The sequence below is a fragment of the Amphiprion ocellaris genome, chromosome 14 (assembly GCF_022539595.1).
Source record: "Amphiprion ocellaris isolate individual 3 ecotype Okinawa chromosome 14, ASM2253959v1, whole genome shotgun sequence".
In the NCBI taxonomy this organism is placed as follows: domain Eukaryota; kingdom Metazoa; phylum Chordata; class Actinopteri; family Pomacentridae; genus Amphiprion; species Amphiprion ocellaris.
Window position 1 is genome coordinate 22,544,990 of NC_072779.1, and position 25,991 is coordinate 22,570,980.

At 41.5% G+C, this 25,991-nt stretch overlaps 1 protein-coding gene across 5 annotated transcripts in view; it reads left to right on the forward strand.

Annotated features, from left to right (window-relative positions):
• Positions 1 to 25,991, forward strand: part of robo3 (roundabout, axon guidance receptor, homolog 3 (Drosophila)) — a 202,508-nt gene that overhangs the window by 103,528 nt on the left and 72,989 nt on the right. For all 5 annotated transcript variants that reach the window (XM_055017390.1, XM_055017391.1, XM_055017392.1 and 2 more), the window contains exon 2: positions 8,085 to 8,411. In XM_055017390.1, coding sequence (XP_054873365.1) covers positions 8,085 to 8,411 — 327 coding nt within the window. The remainder of the gene's footprint in view (positions 1 to 8,084; positions 8,412 to 25,991) is intronic.

A 25,991-nucleotide genomic window follows, 5' to 3' on the forward strand; every position in this document is an offset into this window, starting at 1 on the left:
CACACAAGCTGACAGTCACTTTGTTTGACCTTTGACTTCTTAGCAGGGGATTATTTCTGGGTAATTGGAGTGGAATTATTTTAGTGTGAGAAGATGCTACTATATCAGCACATTTTCTGTCAAAGCCATTTTAAATGCAGGTCAAATTTAGTATCAAAACTAAAAAAAAAAAAAAGATTTCTTTGAATGTGTCTCTATTTTAGGACTGAGGAGATATTTTTAAATTGATCCTAATGTCAAGAATTGATTGCCTTCTGCTTTATGTCTTGAGAACTGTCAGCAGTCTGACGCACACATGCAAATATATCATCACCTCCATTCTTGTAGCTTTTCAATGCAAGTCAAGTGTACTGGATGAATATGTGGGAGTTACTGGGTGTGATCTGATGTTTTTGCCTCTTCAGAGGGAGTAAATCTGCTTAGGGATAAAGCCCACTTGTGTTGGTGGTGAAATAAGGCTTGGGAGTTGGCAGGATGGGGGCTGGGAAGTCTGGCAGTGGTCCTCTACTTGTTTCATATTAGCAGGACGCACAGAGCCACTTGTTCTTGTTCTCGATGGGAAAAGTTCTGCCTCAGCACTTCGCCATCCTCCATTATAGAAAGGACATTGCAGCAGGAGTTTGTGCTCCCTGTGGCTGTTTTGTTCCAATTTTTCTCCTTCGTTTTTGTGCGCTTTTGCCGTACCCACTATTTCCCTGTCATCCTCCCAGGCTTTCTGTTCTCTCCTCCTTCTCTTTCTCCAGTTAAAACGACTTTGAAGTTGTTTGACAGTAATTCTTTCTGTGTATGCATTTGTCCTGATGTTTAAATATATTCTAAATACGGAGTGCTCTACATGAACCGTTTTGATATTGAGTCTGTCAATTCCAACTCTTTGGGTAGGAAGGGAAAGTTCATGCTGAGTGAAGTTAAGTAAAATAAACAGTGCTTAGCTTTACTTTCCTGAAATAAGCAGCCTTGTAATTACTTTAAGAGAAAATCAAGAGGATATTGTTTTTTTTAATTAAATGATGTTTGCCATTGCTGTGAATGCATCCATATGAGGAACCTGACGCTATGCTTTGATATGAAAAGACATACTTCTGTTTACGTAGAGGGCTGCTTTGAGACCAATAAATGTTGACTTACCAACCAAGCATGACAGATATTTGCATCAGCTTCCAGTCTTTAAAGTGTCAATAACAAACATACTTATAAGTGGTTTTATTGAGGTGGTTTTCACAGCAGTAGCTTTCATCAGGGAACAGGAACATTTTAAGGACCTCAGTTCCTGTACCTGGGTTTCCATCATAGGAACCAGGCTCTAAATAAAGGTCCAGAGGGATACAAGAGATAAAAGCCCCTGCTTCACATGAGGGTAGGATATTCTAAGGGCTTGGGAACTTGATGGGAGCTTACATTGCTGATGCTTGTTCATGTATGCTAGCATTTTTTACAGCCCTATTATACATCCAGCATTTTTTAAAAACCTGCAGCTTTGTTGTTTTACTTTTGTGGTACTTTTGAGTTTGTGGCTGCAGTATTTGGAGGGAGCAGCACAAGAGATTTTGCAACTGATAGGCCATTGCTTATGTGCAGGTTTGTTGTCTGATTTTTGCAGAGGATGACATTCAGAGAGAACCTGAGACTATTGCACTTTCACAGTGCTGGATTTGTACCCTTGGGAAATTTCCTGGGCCCCAGGTCCTGGAAAATTAAAGTTCCTAAAACTTAACAAATAAATTTAAGTTGGCACCACATATCTCAGAAACTTAATCTACAGTTATCTCAGTTATACATAATTCTCTGCTTTAGGAGTGATTCATAAATTCTAGCAGAATAATTTCTCACCAACTTTTTTCATAAGTGAAACATGCACTGAACATTTCTTCCGCAGTGACGCTTCTCTCAGGTGTTAATTTGACTGTGAAGCTTCACAAACAGTTTCATATGCTTTCTTGAGAGCAGTGCTCTCTTTTTGTGTGCATTTGCATTGTGAAAAATTGCCGACTGCGTCTCTAAAGATGACCAATAAAAGCAATTTCAGCCACTGAATCTACAAGGGACATCTCACATATATCCGTCAAGCGCTCTCTTTCGTCGTGGCAGTTTAGACAGCAATTCATCTCTTCTCTTATGCAGGAAACAATGTAGCATACTTGTCAAACAGACTCTCACAGACTGGGCTCCTACAGCATCCCTGTGGCTTCATTAGCTCACATGTATCTTTGAGAGCTGCTGCCATCCTGTCGTAGTACACCATGGGCAGGAGTTAATAGGTCCTTAGAGGGTCCAGATATTCCTGTTAGAAACCCTTCTCGAGACAACCAGTCAGACACTCCAGGCTCCAGCTGTCCATTTAACCTGATTTGAGTTCATCTTTTCCAGCCTCGACCTTATCTGTTACACACATCTGCACTCTGAGCTAGGTAGCTGGGGAATAGTGTTCTCCTTAGAAATTCAAATGTCTTTGAGATGTTTGACCACATAGTCAGTCTATCATGCTGATCTGTATCATTGTACTGATACAGCTGCCCAAAAGAAGCTTGCGCAAAGGTCTGTATCACAGTAAATGTCCAGAAAAATGTCTGTCATACTTCTTACATACTTCCTTCTCATCATGATTCATGCTTTTGAATCATGATGAGATGCACTAACTGAATTTCTCGAGCTGATGTAACAGGGCGTCTCTGCTTGTAGAAGACAGTGGCTGAGAGATCATTTCATCAAAGCCACATTTCCATAAATGACAGTTGTAAGATCTTAAATGTTGGTGTTCAGTGGTTGCTACTAAGTTCTCTTGATGATATTTAGCTCAGTCCCATGCGGCGGTCTCGTCCTCTTTAAAAGCCTTTGCTTTACATTTCCACATGGCTTGTTCCAAGCGGCTTGTACTGTAAAATTTATGAGTCAGCTCTTAAAGGCTCTGTCCTGCTGAGCTCCCGCCACAGACACCCCCCATCACCCCTTCGAATACCCCCAACCAGACAGGCTCAGTTCAGCCATGATACATATGCTACCTTAAAGCTGTTAGAGGAACAGTCTCTAGCTACAGCTCAGAGACCTTGAGGGAAGAGAAACACTTAGCAAAATGACAACTATATTCCACAGAAGACCAGCCTTGTAAAACATTGCATTTGTTCATTCATTTTTAGAAATATGTCACATCAAATGTTTTATCTTGAAGTGCTACACTGCAGAATCCCATATAAATATAGATTAGGGTTAGAAGTTCATGGCACTTAGAGTATTCTTTATATGATTAGTGCAGGTTCAATATGTGCTGTTTATTGTTTTTATTTTTGAAAGGTGCTTCATTGGAATTACTTAGATGAATGTTGAAAATACAGCTGATGTAATGTGCCGTGCAAATGTTTCAGGAAGGCATCCGATCAGTCCCAAGTTTAAAAACTATCTCAAGCCACAAGAAGAACAAGGAGCCCAGACCCCTGCTGAGCCCTAAACTCAGCATCATGGGGTCAGTCAGGGATTACACAAGGAGACAGAGACAGACTAAATCCAAGGAAGGACTGTGGCAAGTTTTTTGTGATGCTTGGTGCAACCTACCTGTCAAGTACCTTGAAAAAGTGATTGCATATATAACAAGAAAAGCACTCAGAGAGCGCAATACTTCGCCAAGGCTGCTCAGTCGTACCGACAGCTGAAATCTTGAGAAAATTTGTGGCCATTATCATGGCACTATACAATGTGGCCATTTAATATAGATGCACCCACAAACAAAATGACCTTGTGCTGAGCAAATGCATGTGTTATGCATGTGTATGTTATGTACGGATACCGAATTGCATGACCTAAATATGTAGCAGGCGGCGGGAATTGATGGGACTTGGAAACACCCCCACAATTTAATCAGTTGTTCCTTGTATGATGTCCGACAAATAAGTCCCAATAAGTCTGCAATGGTCGATTTGTAGTAGGATCACAATCATGTGATCGTCAGCAGGCAGCTGACGTGTTCACTTGTTGTCATAGTTACAGTGATGCCGTGCCGCTGTCTGGCAATGATACAGAAATATTTAACAAATTCGTGGATCCAGACTATAAGCCGCATCACTGCCAAAATCTAATCAATTGGTCCTTGTGTCATTTCTGACCCTCCCTGAAAATTTCATCCAAATCCATTAGTCTCTTTTTGAGTAATATTGCTGACTGAAAGACAGAGAAACGGACAAATGTATGCTGATCATCACATCACTCCACCGCGTTCCTTGGCGGAGTAATAAATTAATTATCATATAATAGTATCTTACTGTAAGAGTAATAGAGAGAAGATTTGAATAGTGTTGATGCATCTATTCACTATTTTTTTAAACATTTTCTAGACAGGTAGTAATCAAATAATGAAAAACAAACAAATAAACCAATAACAAAAACCACCACATTAATCAGTAGTGTAAACTAGTTGTTGTGGCTGTTGCTGAACGTAGCTCACAGTTGATTGTTTTTCGAATTTTAATTAGACTTTGACCCTTTGTTATGCAAAAACACATTTGTGTATAAAGTCACAAACACATCAGTGGTGCGTCACTCTCCTTAAGACCAATTCACAGTTTCCACATGACCAATGCAGACCTTGAAAGTGGACAGCGGACACACATACAGTTCTCTACGGTCTGCTACACAGACGGTCACATTGCCCCTCAGATTGAACACAGAAATAGACATGAGGCTCCTGTGAATGTTTCTGAAAGGCTGTGACTTTGCACTTTTTACATGACAGAGCAGTTAGTTACAGATTGGACTGTGGCACCGTGTCAATGTGATTATTCCTGAGGTGTGCAGAGCACAGTGGGCAGCACAGGATTTTTGGAGAGTTCAGAACTTCCTAATGTGATTGCACACCTTCATGCACAAAGTAAAGCACCTCCCAAGTCTGCCAGAAACTACTTCTATTACAATTCCCTCAATGATGAATTCTAAAAATGCAGATGGAAAAAAAATCTCCTCGTACAGCCTCTCCTCATAGTTTGTTTGAAGCAGCTGCTTGTTGTTTTCCTGCTGATACACAGTCTTGTAGTTTGTGTGGAAGTCTGCATGACACCTGCGGACTTGGGTAAATGATAAATGCATGAAATGACCCTTACTACTTCAGCTGTAGTAGTAAAAGTAATATTTAGAAATGTTGTCAGAAAATTGTTGATTTGAAACTGAAATTTAAACCTCATTTTTGATCAGATCATTTGTAGTTTTGAATTAAATTTATATGAAACAATTGAGCTGTTAGCTTGTGCTGTTATGATTCAAACTTATACAGTCCAAACCCAACACATTATATTGTAGTTTTCAGCTCAAGTGGGGAAATAGAAAAAAATAGAGGAAACTGCAGTGCAGTGGTGTTGCTAGTGGTGAAATGTAACCCTAAAATGTGTATCCAGAAATGGTGGTGTACTTTGAGTCCTAAAAAGTGGATATTAAACAGAAGCCCAGCTGATATTTGATTCTAACTAGAAGCAACTTCAAAGCCTCTGTACCGTTTCCTCCTATTCAGAGCTTCCTATTTCTCCATCCTTGGGAATGTAATTGCATTGAGAGCAGGGCCATTTGACGCTACTCTATATCCCCATCAGCGAGAAGCACTTAAGTGGAGTTCTTAATCCCCCACAACCTTATAGAGGATTTGTCATTCTGAGGGCAGGAATTTTGACTGCTTTTCTTATCAGATTGTATCAGGAAAGCCTGTACCTTTGAACTCCTTCTTATTCACGCACCTGTGGGATCAACCCCTGCAACCTTCTTTCTAAAGTTGGGCCTGCGTCGCACTGTCGGCGTATCTGTGCTGCAGACACATCATCAGCTCTCTCTCCATAGGAGAGGATGGGCACATAAGACCAGCTGCTAGCTTGGTCACCTCCTGGAGGTTTGAGGTTTATCCAGACTGCAACAGACTCCTATTTCTTTGTCTACCTGTTTACTAATCCAGTTTTTGGTTTTTTTTGGGTTTTTTTTGCTTTTTCATTCCTCTTTGGTCATAAACCTGAATCAAAACTACTTGATCTCTGCATGAAAGCTATTGTCGTCCTGAGTTGTGTTTCATAGCTATTTAAACACAGCCTGCTTTAACTTTCATTGAGAAGTGAGGTATTCCACTAGAACAGCATTACATGAAGGAAACAAGAAAAGCACTCAGAGAACGCAGTCCGCCGCCAAGGCTGCTCATTCCTTGTATTATTTCCGAAGGATGAAATTTTAAAAAAAATGTGTGGTTGATTTTGTAGTAGGATCGCAATCATGTGACCATCAACAGGCAGCTGAGTGTTCACTCGTAGTCATAGTTACAGTGACGCCGTGCTGCTATCTCACAATGATACAGAAGTCTTTAACAAATCTGAGCATCCAGACTATAAGCTGCATCACTGCCAAAATCTAATCACTTGGTCCTCGTGTCATTTCTGACCTTCTCTGAAAATTTCAGGAAATTCTGTTAGTCCGTTTTGTAATGTCGCCAACAGACAGACAGACAGACAGACAGACAGACAGACAGACAGACAGACAGACAGACAGACAGACAAATATATGCTGTTTGTCACATAACTCTGCCGTGTTCCTTAGCGGAGTAATAAACTCCCCCAGTGCAGAGCTCAGTGTAATACAGGGGCTGTAGTACCCCTAAGCACGAAACAACCTTCCAGCAATTTGTGTTTTCTGTTTTCCTGTTATATTAACAACTCCTCATGCCAGTCTCCTGCTGTGGATGTTCTGAAAACACAAAGCTGTGTAATACCGCAGTATATGGCATTACTAAAAATTGCAATACTGTGACAGTGAAAATGGTTTTAGTTTAAAACCAGCACGGCTTACCAGTTGTGAGTGGGAAGGCAAGACAAATCAAAAATACACTTATGAATGCAACAACAGTCATCACTGGAACAAAACGGAATAACACTGGAAAGATGCACCTCCTGTTGTCATTCTGTCATTTGCTCTCCAGGGGGAAATTTCACTTGTGCCTCACTGTGTTTGACTTTTTGTTATTGCTTTTCATACATAATTGTACCGCCAACATGCTGTCATTCAAATTGGAGCAGGAAAAGGAAATATAGAAGGAGGGGGAGAAAAAAGCATTTCCAATGCAAAGCAAAAGAAAAACAAAAACCTGTGGGAATTACGCCACCTCCTTCTCCATCTGCTTCTGTCTTTCAATCAGACAGAGCTAAAGAGTCTGCAGAACACTGACCGAAAACACAATGCATTTATAATGATTAGCAGTTTATTAAAAACTTGCACCGTGGAGAGCTATGCAAATATTGTCATTACAGACTTCTGTATTTTCTCCTGAAGATGAAGATGGGTTATATATGATAGATAAATGAATATTTTTGTATTCAGTCAACCTACTCTCCCATGAATTTCTGATTAGCGCGTTTTACCACATTTTCCTCTCTCATGCTTCCCCTCCACTGCTGAAGAATTTGGTTTTAGTTTCATAGATGCAGAATTTAGAGCGTGCAATTTCACACATCCTCGTGATTTATGCTTTGAATGTTGCTTTTGAGCAATTACATTACATGCTCATTTCACATAGCCATGTTGTCAGCGATAAAATTATGTGGTTTTCTGCTGCTTTTTACAGGCCCAGCTCAAGTGGTATGGAAATAGGGCAACTGAGTGTGTTTTTATAAGTCGAGCCACCCACTTGCCCACTCTTGTGTGCACTGGCCAGAATGTGAAAAAGGCCGGGGATTTTTAGCCTGTGTTTATTATAGTCCCTACCCTTTCCTCACAAGTGGAACCACACTCTTTACTTTACATCTAGAGTCTCAATGAGCTCAATGTCTCATACTGCCATGATCCCGTTGAAGGTTTATATTTCAAGGTGCTTGAAATAATCATTTGGTGCTAGTCACTGAGGAGATACTGTGCAGATTGTAATTACATGTTTTTTCTTTTAAAATGCATTTGCCGCATTTATACCCTGAGTTTCAGTGTTATTGCCACCATTCCACTCACATTTAACTCATACTCTGTCCTTATATTCTAAAATTATGTGAGAACCATCATAATAAATAAATCTAGCACAAAAGGCTGCCCACATATGAAGTGGACCCTAACCATTCTCTTCCCTGTGGTGTTGTTTCTTCCTCCAGGATCCCGACCCAGGTTAGAGGATGCTGCTCCTCGGATTGTTGAACATCCGTCTGATTTGATCGTGTCCAAGGGTGAGCCAGCCACCCTCAACTGTAAAGCTGAGGGACGGCCGACTCCAATGGTGGAATGGTACAAAGATGGCGAGCGGGTCGAGACAGACCGAGAAGACCCCCGATCCCACCGGATGCTATTACCCAGCGGCTCCCTCTTCTTCCTGCGAATAGTACATGGAAGGCGAAGCAAACCCGATGAAGGCGTCTATGTTTGTGTGGCGCGCAACTATCTGGGCGAGGCAGTCAGTCGTAATGCATCGCTGGAAGTGGCAAGTAAGTGCAGATTTTGTTACTATTCAGGCTCAGTTTCTCAGGTGTGTGGAGATGTGACTGCGAGAAAGACAGAAGGTGAATGCTGCGGGGTCTTCCATCCATCCATTATCTATACACCGCTTAATCCTCATTAGAGTCGCGGGGGTGTTGGAGCCTATCCCAGCTGACTTAGAGTGAAGGCAGTCCATACAGGGCTACATATACAGACAAACACACTCACATTCACACCTATGGACAGTTTAGAGTTACCACTTAACCTCAGCATGTTTTTGGACTATGGGAGGAAGCATGCACAGGGAGAATATGCAAACTCCATGCAGAAAGATCCCAAGAAGGCCATTTAAAATCAGCCACATCTCTCAGGACCAACACATTTTTGATATGATAACTTTAGTACATTTATTGAAGCCATGGAACATTTTACATTCATGCTATGCATATTTTATGTGTTACAGGCCCTTGAAGTACATGGTGGATCAAAATGTCACAGTTTTTAATTTGCATTATTTTATGTGGCATTTTTGAGCCCTCATACTTTCATAAGTAGAGATGATAGATACAAGCAATTTTTAAGGATAAAAAAACACATTTGAGCTCTATTAAAATCTGTGAGCTCTGTTAAAATCCACTTTTAGGCATCAATATCATGGCATATATCATAGTTTCAATAGCAAAACTGCACCAGTTTATTGTTCATGATATGGAGTCATACAACCAAACATTGGTACCCTGGATGTGCTTCCTGATAATTTACCTTGGAAAACTTTAAAAAGCGCATTTTCAGTAAGCTTTTTAGGGTCATATCACCATGTGGGATAGGTGGTTAGTCAGAACAAGTTCTAGCAAATAAAATGTCTCATTTCTGTCCACAGTTTGATACCAGTCTCATCTTCTAGCCAGAATTCAAAACAAATATACACATCGGGTTCCTGTATCTCACAGTATTCACAGTATGAAGGTAAAATTTAGCATGGCTTTGCTAAAATATACAGAAGTTATTGTACAAAAAATGAGCTGTTTCTAAGGTGGTCAGGTGGGAGGTACTGATTGATATTTCATCCATCCATCCATAATCTATACACCGCTTAATCCTCATTAGGATTGTGGGGGGCTGGAGTCTATCCCTGCTGACTGAGGGTGAAGGAGAGGGGACACCTTGGACAGGTCACCAGTCTATCACAGGGCCTGATTTTTCATGGAATGTTATTAAATGAATGAAAATGACAGATTACATGATAATCATTCAATGTGACTCAGAATGTTGGCCTTTAAAAATTATGTAAGTAGACTGAAATACATTAGATGACGGTGTTTCACACTTTAAAGGCTTCAGGTTCTCAGAAACGCAGGGCTGTAAAGCAAATCATCCACTAAGAGAACCAAAGGAACATAGTGTGCATTGATGCATTGATATACACGTCTGTGCATAAAAGCAAGAGAAAGTAGAAGAGGTAGTCTGATGCTTGTCCACATGGGTCTCAAATGTCATGTAGTTTCAGTAATAAGACAGGAATTAAATCACAGATAGAGTTCACGAGTAATATTGTTAGCTGCACTATAAAAGCAGAGGAGTGCAGAGAGGGCTTCAAAGGACTCTCTGGTTTCTTATCATTGCTTTCACTCGGCTGAGTTAACTTAAGACGCCACCCCTGACCTTGGTGTCAGATCTCCTGGCAGCTTTCGCCTTGAGGCCCCCACCTCACCCTCCTCTCCAGCCGCCGATACTGCGTCCTATCTTCTCCCGCTCCATAGAGCCTGGCTGCTGTCGTGCTGTGACCAGGCCTTTGCGACCGGGCCTTTTAATGTAGATGGATGACAGCTAGCTCCAGCAGCAAAGATAACAGTTGTCGCCACTGGACAGGAAAGCTGAGAAACTGTCTTGCAGGGAGGGGACGAAAGGCCACTGTTATTTGGCAGCTTCTCACTAGCAGATGTTAGTTTCTTAAAGTACAACAAACTCACGTCATATGGGGTCCATCACACACACCACTTAAGTTTTTTTTTTCTCCTTAACAGGGCGGCTTGTGGACAGTGGCTCCACAGTGAAATGTGGACAGGGCCAATTAAATCTTGGCTGGTAGAGTCGACCATTTAATTTTGGAAGATATCTGTTTAACTTTGTTTTGACAGCAGCGGCAGATAATATAAAGAAATCTTGACAGTTTTTATGAATACAAATATGGTTAGGGCGAGTTTGCTGCTGTGTCCACATGTGCATTATACTGTAGAAATAATGCAGCTGCTCGTTATATTAGAATTGATATCCAGGCAACTCAAAATTAGATTTTGCTAGTGTTATCTTTGTATATCTACTGACTCAGACAAAAGTGAGTCTTGACAGCATGCTGCCAGCAGCTGTTGCAGAAACACTACGAGAGATTTAAAGATTTCTTCTAATCCTTTCACTCCGGCCTCCTAATATCACCCACCTTGGAACTTCTCATTGCGCTAACACAAACCAGCTGAAGGGAGAAAGCGAACTCCATTCCCACTAAAAATCAGAGAAACTCTAGACTCTTGCTCAACACCTTGTTGGCTGGGCGTCATATTTTCCTGAAAGGCTCCAACCCTAAAGTTAATAATCAGGCTGAATTTCCCCTGACTGCCTCCACAGAAAAACAGCCCATGAGTCATTCTCCATCCTCTATAAACAGCTGGGATCTGTGCAGTGTGTCCGTCACCTTACCTAAAAGCGTTCCTCAAGCAGCATGAAGAATTACCTTTCACCTTAGTCTTGCTCCGTTTCAGTATCAACATCAGGAGCTGCAGGGTATTTGAGGTATAAGCTGAACGTGGAAACCAGGCAGATCGAAAAAGGTGGAAGTGTTGTGAATCACTTTTCACAGGGGTGCTTATGAAAAAGCAAAGGAATGGAGCAGCGACAGATGCCAGAAATTTCTCACTCCTCATGAATAATCCCTAATGTTTTTCTCTACAGTTTCTTTATGCTGTGCTCTCCTTCTGAGTTCCAAAGAAGCTGTCTGTGCTTTTCTTAATTCATGACATTAGAATAGTGCTTAAGCAAAACCAAGGACATATTAATAATATTATTTTTGCCAGCACCCTTGAGATGTATCTGGCAGCTGTTAAAGGTACCCGGAGTCTAAGCTCATTTGTAGGCTTGCATCGACCGTCTCCAACAAGACTCCATGAGGTCATGTTTGCAGTCGGAAGAGTTCGACTTCAGCACCAGTGTGATTTCAGTCTGCAAGGACACTAGCTGATTAATCCATTTATGTTTCTCTATGTCCAGCTTTCTCTCTTAATGCTGCGGTTTGCTGGGAGGTGACATTCTCTGCAGCTGTCTGCAAACAGACGCATGCACACGGACACAACATAACACACGACAGTTGCTATCATAGATAACAATCCCTAATCCATGGCAGCAGGAAAAAAACAGTTTCTTGCTCGTATCGTCTTACATGTGCATCTGCCAGCATACAAACACACTTTTGGAGTGTTGCCTCCAGAGAGAGAGAGACGGGGAGAGAGGTTATATAGAACAAACAGTGGCCGGTGCCAAAGCCAAGCCAACGCCAGCTCCTTCCAGCCCCCACTGTAGGGTACCAACGGGGCCGGAGATAAGGCCAGAGGCACATAAGCTTGCCCTGAGTTGCCAGGGGGCTCAGCATGGCATCAGAGAAGGTGCAAGATGGCGCTTTGTGGCATGGTGTCACTTTCCTCCCCATCCCGTGACTTGGAAGCACCGGGGGCAAGCTGAGAGGGAGCTGCATTGTGTGTTTGTGTGTATATTTGGTATCAGAGTAGAAGCCAACACAGTGGGGCGGGTAGAAGGTTCAGCAGGTTTAACCCCTCACAGTCCATCTGCTGCAGGCTGAGAGGCATGCAGGGTGATGAAGACCACTGAGCTGCAGTGTGGATGAACTGGCAGAATTTTCAAACATGCATGACTTGAGAGTTTGCAGTCGCAGAGGGAAGAGCTATTGAAGCAGCAGTCCTTCGTCTTAGCTGTAGTTTAAAAGTTATGGATTTTAGATGTAAAGTGAGACTTCACCCAGAATCTACCTCTTGATGATGAAACACCCTGTTCAAGCTTAAACAGTTCACATAAAATGTTTGGAGATTCTTCACTGACAGAGAACAGCTGCTGCAGCCAACTTAGATTCAGTTTGCAATGTTTAACACAGTGTTCCACACACCTCTTGCACTTACACTCAGAATCCACACACCTCCCAGTGGAACTGCTATTATTGTCAGTGGCATAAAACAACATTCACAAGTGTTGCCTAATGGGGCATACGAACCTGTTGGCAGTGTTACATTGACAACCGAAGTGGTAACAAAATGAGTAACCATCCTCTGGGTATCATGAATGTCTGCACCACAGTTTGTGGCATCATGTTTAATGGCTGATGAGATCATTTTCTGGACCAACAAGGTGAACAATAGACTAACTATCCCCAGACCTACACTTCTATTGGGGCTACAAATGGCACAGTTTCTGTATAAGAACATGTGTCTTGCTCAGCATCATTCCATTGGTTTTGAAAGAAATTTGGAACATTTCACATTATGGGAGCTACGATGCAGAATGTTTAGTTGGACATGACGTGTCTCTTTGCACTCAGTTTAAAAAAAAAAACAACTATTAATAGGAATTGTCGAAAGGTTGAGCTGTGTTATTGATGGAATTCTGTCAGGGTGTGTAGAATGATTCTTAATTATTATTGCTGAACTGTGTGCAGACCATTCTCCCTTTGCAAGCATCCATACACTAACAGTTAGGCACTCAATAACTCATTGTGGACGGTTCTGCCTAGTTACCCCAGTAATGCTTTCCACTCATTATTAATGGCATATTTGATGAATGAATGTGTGATGCAGGAACTGTGAGTTGATCTGTTCAAGCACCATCTCATGTAGCTTAACCTCCGATGTGATGTAGTTAGCGAGTTAAAGTAGTTCTGCATTTTTAAAATGATGTTTTGGCTTTACACGGCACTAAAGATTAAAGGCGAGCAGGTAGAAAATCACATTACATTTATTGTGGGAGCTATTAAATAGTTTCAGGCTGGAAAGGGAATGATGATACCAGGACACAAACACAAATTGATGTACAGTTTCATGATTGCTATATATACTTTTCTAATTGTGCTTTAAGTGTTGCTGTCTTACGGCAACAGCTTCATTTTCCTTTGCTCTTTTCAACCTGTTTATTACATTACCTGCATTAAGATCAGGTTAATATCTCTTTTCAACATGTTTCCCTCCAAAATGTGTGTCTAGTGTCCCGATAGTATCCGATTTCATGCATAAAAAGAGATTCTTTGATCCTGAAAATGTGGCCAGTAACATTGCGTGCCAGGAGCAGAGGCCAATTCATGTCAGATGCATGAAAATCAGTCGAGCACAATAGACCGAACAGGCCAGACACCCCTGGGTGGGGATTTGACATTCAGAGCGACTTGCCCAAGCTCCTGGCAGCTTTTTCTTTGAGTGTTTTACACCTCTGACGTTTTTATTATGCCTGCTACGTCTCTACTGCCTGACTTTATGGCTCATGAATATTCACGCCAGCAGGGGAGGGGATGAGGTGCTTTTGCGAAGGTGGTGGGGGTGGAGTCAAAGACATTTCAAATAAAACTGACTGGGGGAAACTCTAAGGCATTTTCTTCCCCCAAAACCAGCTCGCACCCTGATTTTAAAGGTTCTTAAGAGGTCAAGTCTCCAAGGTTTAGGATAGCAGCTGCCATGTGGAACTTAGAGAATGAACAGGTGAAGATGTAATGAAACCCTTGTCTTCCTCTGCCTTTGTACAAATTTCCAGTGTGTCTGTACGTGCGCGTGTGCGTGCGTGCATGTGTGTGTGTGTGTGTGTGTGTGTGTGTGTACATGCCTAATTCTTTATAACTCTAGTCTGGACTGACTTTCTCACCCGTAGTAATCCTAGACACCAGTGTGAGGGAAACAGCTGAAGACCACTGTCACCAGCTGGATCCTCCTTTCTCTTTCTATCTCTGTCTCTCTTACACAGACACACACACACACACACACCTGTCATGCAAGTTTTGAACACTGCGACACTGGTGCAGAAAAATGGATTTCAGGGTGCATGGATTTGGAAATGGGGAAAAGAGTTCTGCTAGGACAGAAGTTTGGGTTGGGCGGCTCTGATAAAACGGATAAAGTGCCCCCCCCGACTCCCACTCGTCCCTCTACACCCCCGACTCTCTGCTGTCTGCCCTCTGTCCCTGTTATTAACCCCAGTGATCCACAGCCATATGGGTCGTGATAGGAGCTCTGCAGGGCATGCTGTTGTCACACACACTGGAGCGTGCTCACACTGGTCTGTGCAGCCACTGACCTGCTATCAGTCTCTGTTTACACCTCAATTGCTGCAGTATGAATGAAGTCAGTGATGCTCTAACCAGCAGACAGACAATGGGTTTTTAAATAAAGTTGTCTTCATACATTAATTTGACACGGAATGCAGACTTCATCATGGGAGGAATAATGTCTCCTCATGTGATGAAAGATTAAATAAAGCTGATTGAAGCATGTGCAGTTTGTAGTAGAATAAACTGAATAACTGTTAAGCTGCTGCTTTAAGCTGTTTTAAACTGTTAACACCAGTTAACTTGTTATGAATTAGCCTCTTTAGCTGTTAGCCTAATTTGAATGAGCTGATATTATCTGTTAAGCTATTCTAATTCAATCTGTATGTCTTCAGACAGAGAATAGAGTGTCTGGAAGAAAGAAAGGTTGTTGACCGATAGTATGGTCTAAAATTGAACCTGAAATCTCATATTATGTTTTCAACACTTAAGTATTTTATCTCTTAACTGTCCTACAATCAGTTAATTGTAGATGGCATCAATGGACAATCCTCATATTACTCGTATTTGCCAATTTTATTAGCACTAGCAGATGAAAGATTTAGGTTAGGTTTACATATTAGTTGCAAGTAGTGTTTGAACCATAGTGTTTGGACATCAGACGTAGAAGTGCTAACACCATGAATGCCTCCTTTTTTTTTTTAAAAAAAAAAAGAGAAAAAAGATTATTTTTGGACTGGATTCTGTGAGTAGAGCATGAGTACACATCCCACTGGTGTGATTTTCACATTCAAGCCCCCAAGCATCTTCATGTGCATCCACAGCAACATGGTAATGTTTTCCACCAGCTGTCTGAGGCATTTTGTCCATTCAGGTCCATTTACCAAAGCACCTAATGTCAAATCTTATTTTACAGTGATCCCCTACCTAGGTGCTTTCTGTACAAATTTGCCGTTCGCCATTTGAGATAAAACGTGAGTATCAGGGAATGTGTGCCATCGTCCCTGAATCATTTGTGTTTGGATTCACCACTCCAAGTGAATGATGGAGTAACACCAACACCTCTCCTACTGAACTCTGCAGCAGTGACTGTCTCCATTACTTGATGATAACAGGCTCTTCTGTTTGTGTCTGTTTGTGTGTATCTGTGTGAGCTCGGAGGTCTGTTCATGCTTCACTAATGGGATTGCAGGTCCCATCCCTGTGGACGACCGAGCTGGTGGTCAGCTTCTGGTCTTAGATGGGGGATCAGATGGCCGGAGTGAGGCCATGGGCCTCTGGCTTAACCCCCTCTGTATGATCCGGCCGTCTGCCGGTCATTGAGCCAGACCTGCTAGCCAAACCCTCCTCCAGAGGATAGCCATGAATTAATTAGACCACACTAAAGGCGAGTACGACCAGGCGAGTACGAGCGTGTGTGTGTGTGTGTGTGTGTGTGTGTGTGTGTGTGTGTGTGTGTGTGTGTGTGTGTGTGTGTGTGTGTGTGTGTGTGTGTGTGTGTGTCATAAAGGATCAGAGGGACAATAGCAGAAGGATGAGGGGTTACGGTGAGGGGTAGTTCTTGGGGGGGAGAGAGGCATCGACAACAGGTGGTGCGAGGAAGAGCATTAACCTCCTCCCCCTCTTTAACGACAGCGTAGGACAGGGGCCACGGCAGCTAAAGAGAACAATAAAGGCCACTTGCTCCAACTGTTGTGTCCAATCACGCCCCATTATCTCTCTATGCTGCTGATCACAGGCGCTGCACTGCCATACACCCTCTGCTAAATGACTGTGCTAGCTGGCTTGTTTCCTTGGTTTCTCCTCCTGTTGTACATGGGCAAATCTATGTTTCTATTTATATACTCACATACTATATGTGTTGCAGTAATATAATCAAGTGCATAACCATTTCAGGCTAATTGAACAATGTGTTTAATACACGTGAAAATATATGTTTGGGTCATTCCAGAATTGAAGGACATTTGGGCTTTTTTTTTTTTTTTTTTTACAGCTTTCCTGCTTCATATTGATCAATAATAGAGAATAAACTATCAAAGGCTTGATTGGCTCAGCTTACACATCAATGGTAACATTTTTATTCCATGTTTTATTTATTGTTTGCTAACCCTACTCTAGTGACAGTAACAGGGTTGCTTATCCATGCTAATGTTAGCTTTTTCTCAGGAGTAGAAGATAGATATTTAGCTGTTACTGCTGACCAAGAGGACAAACGTACTGATGGAAAAAAGTACAGAAACAAGTAAAAAGAATTTGTCTTATCCTGATAACGTGCATAACAGGGTTGCATGTGGTAGAGTGAGACATTTAATGAAGGCTAACAATGTTCTGAAAATATGCAGAATAGACGAGAGGACGTAGCTTTGCTCTACCCATTCTTTTGGAAAACTGTTTGATAATATTTAAAAAAATGTTCAATTTGGCCATCGGGGGGTGGGACAAGAGAAAAATGTCATTTTAGGGAGAACTCCAGACTTATTTGTTATTTGAAAAAAAAAAAAATTAAAATATTCTTTTCTCCTATTTTTTTTAGATTTGGTCTCAGGACAAGTAAATTTACACAACTGCATGTTTTAGTTTTTTGTACATGTATTATTTGAAATTCGATGGGTGGGACGTAAAATGTCCTCCAACTCTGGAATGACCCATATACATAAGCTAAATAGAACAACGGTAAATATTCTGATGGTTGAAAATCATAAAATGTGAGGTAGGTCCATGTGTGAACAGTCCAAGAAAGCATAGATAAAATTGTTTTGTAAGCCTCGCTGTGTCATCTTACTAGTTCAGAAGACATTATGTGAGAACACAATGCTCAGGACACGAGGTCGGCTGAACCGAGATTATATGAGGTTTTCATGTAAACATGACGTGCAGCTCCTGAACATGAAGGAAGAATCTGGTGATTATGACTAATTGGCTGGCCTATAATGCATGTTAGGCTAAGTGAAGAATTTTATGTAGTTCTATACTTTCTGTGCCAATTTTTCATTGCTCTCGAGCAGTTCGGCTTATATGTACTCTCTGCATAGTGCACAATAAACCTATGAGTGAACCGTAGATCACTGACCCTGCTCATTTTCATCTTCTCAAATATGTTACAATATTTTAGAATAATTTGATGAATATGGTAGTCGGTCCACTACACCTGTACATGTCAATAGAAAGTATGATGATTTAGCCCAAAGGCCTTTTTTGACGCTTGATTTTGTGGTGTTGTTGTGTTATACTGTAACCCTAACACTAACTTTAACCCTAACCCTTATCTGCAGGTGCTGGCCTACATATATAAATAAGGAACAGAGCCAAATAATGATATAGCCTTTTTCATTTTTAAGGACATTAAAACTAAAAAATCTGAATGTATTTTATGAGTATGCGTTTTTTATTACGGAACTGTTTTAATTGAGAAAGAATGCAATTAATTGAGAGTCTTTAGTCATGGTCTTATGCAAATGACCTCGTGTTTGAGCTCATTGAGGGCAACAATAGCCCTCTGGCAGAACTACAGATGGGTGTGTGTGTGTGTGTGTGTGTGTGTGTGTGTGTGTGTGTGTGTGTGTGTGTGTGTGTGTGTGTGTGTGTGTGTGTGTGTGTGTGTGTGTGTGTGTGTGTGTGTGTGTGTGTGTGTGTGTGGCTTGGGTGTGTTGCTTTGGGGTACAGATTAAGAGAAAGAGCTACAAACCAGGAAGTCCAGTTGGAAGCTTATCAGACACAAGCTGTTTATACTCCTGTTCAAGTGGAAAGGTATTCCATCAGTGATAATTTACTCCGCTGTCTCTGTGTACTGTGTGTCAGATTACATGCTACAGGGGATTCCTGAAAGTTGTACTTGCATGTAGTTGACTGGCTCTCAAAGTGTGTTGCTTGAAGTTACAATAGGCAGCAAAGCTGCACTAGAATAAACCTTTACCCAGACTGCAAGGCTTTTTTTTTTTTAGCCAGAGCCCTCTGCAGCAGCACCCCTGCTGTACTGCTGCAACAGCCTCATTCAAACTAATGAGGAGACAGTGTTTTTTAATGTGCTGCTAATATCAGTCTGAATGGGTCCGTAGGGGGCATGAGGGGGCATTGTGATTAAACACAGTCAGTACTGAATCAGTCGAGAAAGTAGACCAGAAAAAAAGGAAAGACAACTATGATGAGATGCGACAGTGAAATATACGGAATGTGACACAAATACCAGATGCAGCAATGATGAAAGATGGCAGACAGTTTGGTAAGACCAGCACAAACATGCAGAGGGGGTGGCTTGAAGTGAATCCGTCAATTCATCACAAAGAGCATGAAGGAGGATACAACTGGGGAGTTTCAGGCATCCGTCATGACAGACAGCAAGCACGAGAGGCCAGCACAATCAATACCTGGTTCAAACAAATCAATCGAATGCAATCAGAGCGTTATTACAGAGCAGATAAAAAGAGAAGACACTGAAGCAGCTGAGGGAGACGCATCTGGTTGCTAGTCTTGTTACCGAACAGGAAAATCACTGAATGTTAAACCACCAAATGGAGCCTTTTTAGCAATCAACATGATTTTTGTTTAAAATGTTGAACAGACCCTTGTAGTTACTGAACGAGTGAGTGGAGGGAAAGCCATTCTGTTTATTGAAAAACAGATTGTGGTTATTTATGAACTCATCTTGTTTAAAAGACACCTCAGTGTAGTGTAGCTGCAGGACATTTAACTATAGTAACTGGACATTTTGTTCATATCGCTACTCAACATCACCTAGTTTGTAGACGATCCGCCAAGGAACGCGGCGGCGTTATGTGATGATCAGCATACATTTGTCTGTCTATCTGTCTGTCTGCAATGGATTTGGATAAAATTTTCAGGGAAGGTCAGACATGACACGAGGACCAAGTGATTAGATTTTGGCAGTGATGCAGCTTATAGTCTGGATCCAAAGATTTGTTACAGGTTTCTGTATCATGACGAGATAGCGGCACGGCATTCCCGTTACTATGACAAGTGAACACTTCATCAGCTGCCTGCTGATCACATGATTGACCTCTGCGGTCTTATTGGGACTTATCCATTGGAAATGATACAAGGAACAATTGATTAAATTGTGGGGGTGTCTCCGAATCCTGTCAGTTTCTGCCACCCGCTACATATTTAGTGATGTACGATTCGGTATCTGTACATAATGTACACATGCAAAACACACGTCTGTGCTCAGTGCAAGGTCATTTTGTTTGTGGGAACATGCATATTAAATTGCTACCTTCTGTGTTGCCAGGATTTCTGATCATCAACAACTAATAAATAAATGCTGTATTTCTGACAATTCCATATGGTTGATTGAACAACCTTGGCAGACTACTGCACTCTCTGAGTGCTTTTCTAGTTACTATATGCCAACTTATCATGGTATAGTGCTGGAAAACTCAGTTGTTATTCCAATTCCAACTGATGTGAAACTCATTTTTATTATTGTGTAACCCGTTCGAGTTTGTGCCAACTCATTTTAATTGCTGCACAATTTATTGTTGCTATTGGATGAGTCATCCCTGTTACTTGGCAGTTCATTCTGCTTGCACGACAGCTCATTCCAAGAAGTGAACAGCTCAGTCCAGGAATTGGACATTTTCTCATTTGTGCTGCCCTCAAGCTAAATTTAAGTTTAAGTTAAGTTTAATGAAGTATATTGTTTCTATCAAAAACAATTTTCAAACAATGTTTTCAACTCTTAATGCAGCGACTTGTGATGGACCGGTGAGATATTTGTAAGTTTTCAATAAATACCAGTTTCTTTCAGATCACTGGGATTGAATGTTAAATTAGCATTATGCTAATTGCATTGCTTCTCTCTCTGCATATAAATAAGGTGCTCATGTTCTGCCTTGTATGCTGAGGACTGTTTGCTGCTGTCTTATCAAGACCATCTCCTCATGCAATAAGACAATGTTTTACAGTATAGATTGCGTAAGCCTTGGGGTCAGCCTTGTTGAATGTGCTCAATTCAATTCACTTCAGTTTTATTTTATTTACATGGTGCAGATTCACAACATAAATCATCTCGAGGCACATCACATAGTTAGCTGAAGACCATACAAAGTAATTTTATAGAGAGAAACCCCAACAATCCAGCGATTTGTGTGAGTAAGCTCTGTCTCGTCTGGTTGCAGTTAAAGTCATAATTTTTTGGCTCACTGGTTTACGTTTTCTGTCACAATTTTTCTGGTCTCACCTTTCTGTTGCCTCACTGCTACAGCGGAAGAACTGTTAGTTTCTTACTTTAAATTAACCTCTGAACCTTTTCGTTGACAGAAGCATTCACATTCGAGTATTTAGTGTGGCTGAAGTAATACCGGTCAGCAGCTCTTTGTGGTAAAAGAGGTATTTCAGCAGGATTTAGGCATATTTGACCTGTCTGCAAATGGTAAATACGAGAGCGAACAGCTGTGGAGAATGCTTATTGATTTCTACTCGTGTGTATTTGCGCAAGATTCATTTCTCCTTAAGACGTGCTCCCACCTTTGTGCTAGAAAAGGTCACAGAACAGGGGCTTAAGTCATTCAAGTGGAGCTAAATGGATTTCTGCTCCAAAATCCATCTGTTTTTAGAGTTTGTTGACAGGGTGGAAAATTGGAACTGTTGCTCCTTCCTCCCTCAGTCGCACCACTGCCACCCCCTCTCTGTTCAGTGCTGGGGTATGATCAGGCATGGCACACTAACAGGGTAAAAAGTGTGCTGGGCACAAGGCAGGATACAAGGCCTGACCATCTGCTCCAGCCATGTCAACACATTTGTGTATTTTCGACAAGGAGAACTGCCGCATCGGTCTGGCTTTGGCCATAAGGTGTTTTAGCGGGCAGAGACAGCTGACGGGGGGTCAGCTGACACAGACGGACTGGCTCACCACCAGCAGAAAGATGCTGATGTCAGACTGACAATTCACCTTCTCCACCTCTCAGGCTCCGCTGTGAGGCAGGAAAAGTGGACAGTGTCAGCGACCTATCAGTGAAACCGCACATATGCAGAAAATGACAGGGCTGTGTGTGCATGTGTGTGTGTGTGTGTGTGTGTGTGTGTGTGTGTGTGTGTGTGTGTGTGTGTGTGTGTGTGTGTGTGTGTGTGTGTGTGTGTGTGTGTGTGTACAAGCAACACTGCAGAGAAAACTGACAGGACCTACAAGATAGTATGACAGTGCAGGAAAGTGCCCACAAACTCGGAATCAACTGTCAGGGCTCTCCTTCTCTCCTTCCATTCTTTGCTTTTAGCCATTTATTTTCTAGCGAACATGTCGGGATGTGTTTTTCTCAGAGTCAACAACAAACATTTATGAGTGCTGAGTGGGAAGTCAACATCACACCATGTAATCCCACAAGAAGCAAGTTTTCAGCCTGAACTTGGTGCTGTGTCAAAAACAATGCAAAGTACAATCAAGGCAGTCCAGTGTGAGTGATATATGAAAAATATACAGCGATCAGGCACAACATTATGACTACCTATCTAATATTACAAATATAATATAATATTATAATATAATATTACATTATAAAAGACTCTGCATGGGATGTAAGAATATTGTGAGACAAGATTTTAAAAAATGTGTCCTAACAACAGTGATATGTCTGTCTTCATGACAGCATTGTGCACTGATGTTTCTCTACCAAAATGCGCCCTTTTGTATACTTTGCATTATACTGAAGCAGTTTCTTTTTTACAGCCTTGTATACTGACACCCTTTCAGACATGCAGTCCTTTTTGTTGATCTGATGGCAACTCAGCTTGTCAACTTCATGTCTGAATGCAGTCAGTTTGAGGGCAATCTTACTAGGTTGGACTTACCCACCAATAATTAATGTAAACCCATCTTTCTTTCTTTTTTTTGTAAGATGAAACATTAGCAGAAAATGAAATTTAATTTGTTGCTTTGTTTGTTTTTGCTCTGAATGAACTGAAGTCTCAGACAGCAGCAGGATCCATATTAGCATCTCCAAAGTGGGAGAGCTGCATGCATTTACACACATGGAACAATAGCAGCGACTTAATTAATGATGTGTATTTATAAATGATCCCCAGCATGGAAAAAGAATCAATTAGGATCAAGCAGCAAGTCACACTGTGTGCTTTTCTCCCCCTCTGACAGGTGAACTGTCGCACAGAGTCACAGTTTATCAGCTGTATTTACATCATTTGTTCCTGTTAGTAAGGAAGTAGTTAGATTATTATCGCACATGGACAGAAGTTCCAGCACAACAGAAATGTACTTCCAACAGGAGTATTATAAATAATCTTGAATGTATAGCAAATATGTGGTGTACTGTGGCTCCATCACTGTAGTGTTTACGATGTACACTACCAGCCAAAAGTTTGGACACACCTTCTCATGTAATGGTTTTTCTTTATTTTCAGGATTATTTACATTGTAGATTCTCACTGAAGGCATTAAAACTATGAATGAACATAAATGGAATTATGTAGTACAAAAAAACGTGTAAAATAAGTCAAAACGTGTTTTATATTTTAGATTCTTCAAAATAGTGAGGTAGTCACCTGAAATGGTTTTCTAACAGTCTTGAAGGAGTTCCCAGAGATGCTGAGCACTTGTTGGTCCTTTTGCCTTCACTCTGCAGTTCATCTCATCCCAAACCATCTAGATTGGGTTTAGGTCAGGTGACTGTGGATGCCAGGTCATCTGATGCAGCACTCCATCACTCTCCTTCTTGGTCAAATAGCCCTTACACAGCCTGCCGGTGTGTTTGGGGTCATTGTCCTGTTGAAAAATAAATGATGGTTCAACTAAATGCAAAGAGGATGGGATGTCATGTTGCTGCAGGATGCTGTGGTAGACATGCTGGTTCAGTGTGCCTTCAATTTGGAATAAATCCCCAACAGTGTCACCAGCAAAGCATCCCCCACGCCATCACACCTCCTCCTCCATGCTTCACAGTGGGAACCATGCATGTAGAGACCATCCATTCACTTTTTATGCGTGGCACAAAGACACAGCAGGTGGAACCAAAGATCTCAAATTTGGACTCATCAGACCAAAGCACAGATTTCCACTGGTCTAATGTCCATTCCTTGTGTTTCTTGGCCTAAACAAATCTCTTCTGCTTCTTGCTTTTCCTTACCAGTGGTTTCTTAGCAGCTATTTGACCATAAAGGCCTGATTGGTTCGGTCTCCTCTGAACAGTTGATGTAGAGATGTGTCTGCTACTAGAACTCTGTGTAGCATTTATCTGGGCTCTAATCTGAGGTGCTGTTAACTTATCCTAAAAAAAAAAAAAAAAAAAAAAAAAAAAAAGTAGCGTTATTTCACAATTGTTTGATTGCTACATTATTCCATATATCTTGCTTCATAGTTTTGATGTCTTCAGTATGTATCTACAACGTAGAATGTAGTAAAAATAAGAAATAACATTGAATGAGAAGGTGTGTCCAAACCTTTGACTGGTAGTGTAAATGATGAAGCCATGAGGAACATCAATTTAAAAGTGACTTTATGCCTCAGTGACAGAATGGCGTCACTTGGACTGACTGATGAAGCAGCAATGTTACGTATCCCATGTCTGAAAAGGGCTTCGGTTGGCATTGCAGTGGTCAGCAAGGAGGCCGTGTTTTTTTAACACACTGCTATTGTTGGTCTTAACAACGTCAATCGCCATGATAAAATTTCACTTGAATTGCCTTATTGTTAAGTGGAATTCTTGAAAGTGGTCATTGCCACTATCCCACTGCAGTGGTCAATAATTAATGGGTGCTGGGTGGGGGCACCCATTGTTTACGGGCTCCACTGTCTCCCCTGTTCTTAGAGGTCGAGTTAAACAGTGTTTCTGGTTTTCCAGATGGGTGAACTACAGTAGCCTTGATTCGGCTGGAGGGTCAGCTGAGGGCAGTATGGGGCAGGCGAGCTGGAGGGGTGACGGGGGGCTCCTGTTGCCTTACAAAAGACTTCTCAGCAATTCTCAGTGACCCTCTTACCCCACTATAGGCTGCACGACGTCAGCCATTACTAGATTAAAGTAATCCTCTTTTCAGGGCCAGACAATTGCTTTATTAGCTGACCACACACAGGAGCTTCGACCACCTCTGTAATGGTATTGTTGTGGGAGACCCTCAGGGTCCCGGGGTGGGTGTTATTGGTGGAGGGTGGGCAGATGAAGGGAGGAGGGTAGTTGTTACAGCAATGCCATGCATACATTACCTCTGCATTACTTCTTGTTCAACCTTTCACACTATTTGCTCTCCTTATAGGGGAGGTTCTTTCTTTATATGGTGCACTACCCTCTCTTGCCAATGCGCACGAACCGGCCTTCACACCTTGTATGTCATATAACATATCGGTGTACATATTGCTTTAATTACCATCACATTAAATGCATGTTTGAAAATCCCTTCCTCCTCCTCTTCCTCCTCCCCCTCCTCCTCTTTTTATAGCATGCAGTCCAGATTTTTTTCTCTGAATCTCTCCTCTGGCTTGTTTTTGCCAACTGGCTCCCATCAAAATGCTGTTTCATCTCCTGTTTTCTTCGGTTTCTAAAAGCATGGCGCATTTCCAACTGAAGCAAAAAATGTCCTTTTAAATCCACTTCAAAATGTCTGTGTGTTTTTGTTGACAGATTTGTCAAAAGGGCATTAGCTGTTTGGTTTTTTTTTTTTAGATTTTTTTTTTACAATTTTGTGAGCCTGTCAATCAGGCATGAAGGGCTTCACCTGATAATTTATTCGGCTTCATGAGGAGTGGGGAGCCACTCAAGCTGAATTAAGTATTGTCAAACAGGTTTGAATATTTCATGAATATCTGAGGTAATTTGAGGAGACATGGCGTGTCTCTATCTCTGTCATTTACATCGTAGTGGTCATGAGTGAGGCATACATTTGCTTTTGTAACAAAGTGTTGTGGTGCTTCAGGATGCATCTCTGCGCTCCCTGCAGAATATATGCCATTTTCAATTTAAAAGAAGACTCACGGAGGGCAAATTCATAACCTCTGCATCATAGAATTTGCGGCAGTCGTTTTCATCATTTTAATCTTGAGCTGTGTTCTTTCTTCATCGAACACACATTTCTGGAATGAATCCTCAAACCAATAGATACGCAGCTTCATTAAGTTGATAGATTTGACATGGACTGAACATTAAACAGCAATTCACCTTGACTATACGCGATCCAACATGTCTTTTCTGTACAGAGGTCATGCACCTACACTATATGTCAACATTTCCCGTTAAAACACTGGAGAGAAGGACAAATAAATCTCAACTACAGCTTTTTGATAATGCGATATTATTGATTAACGCTAGGAAATTGTTTTTTCCTTTGCTCC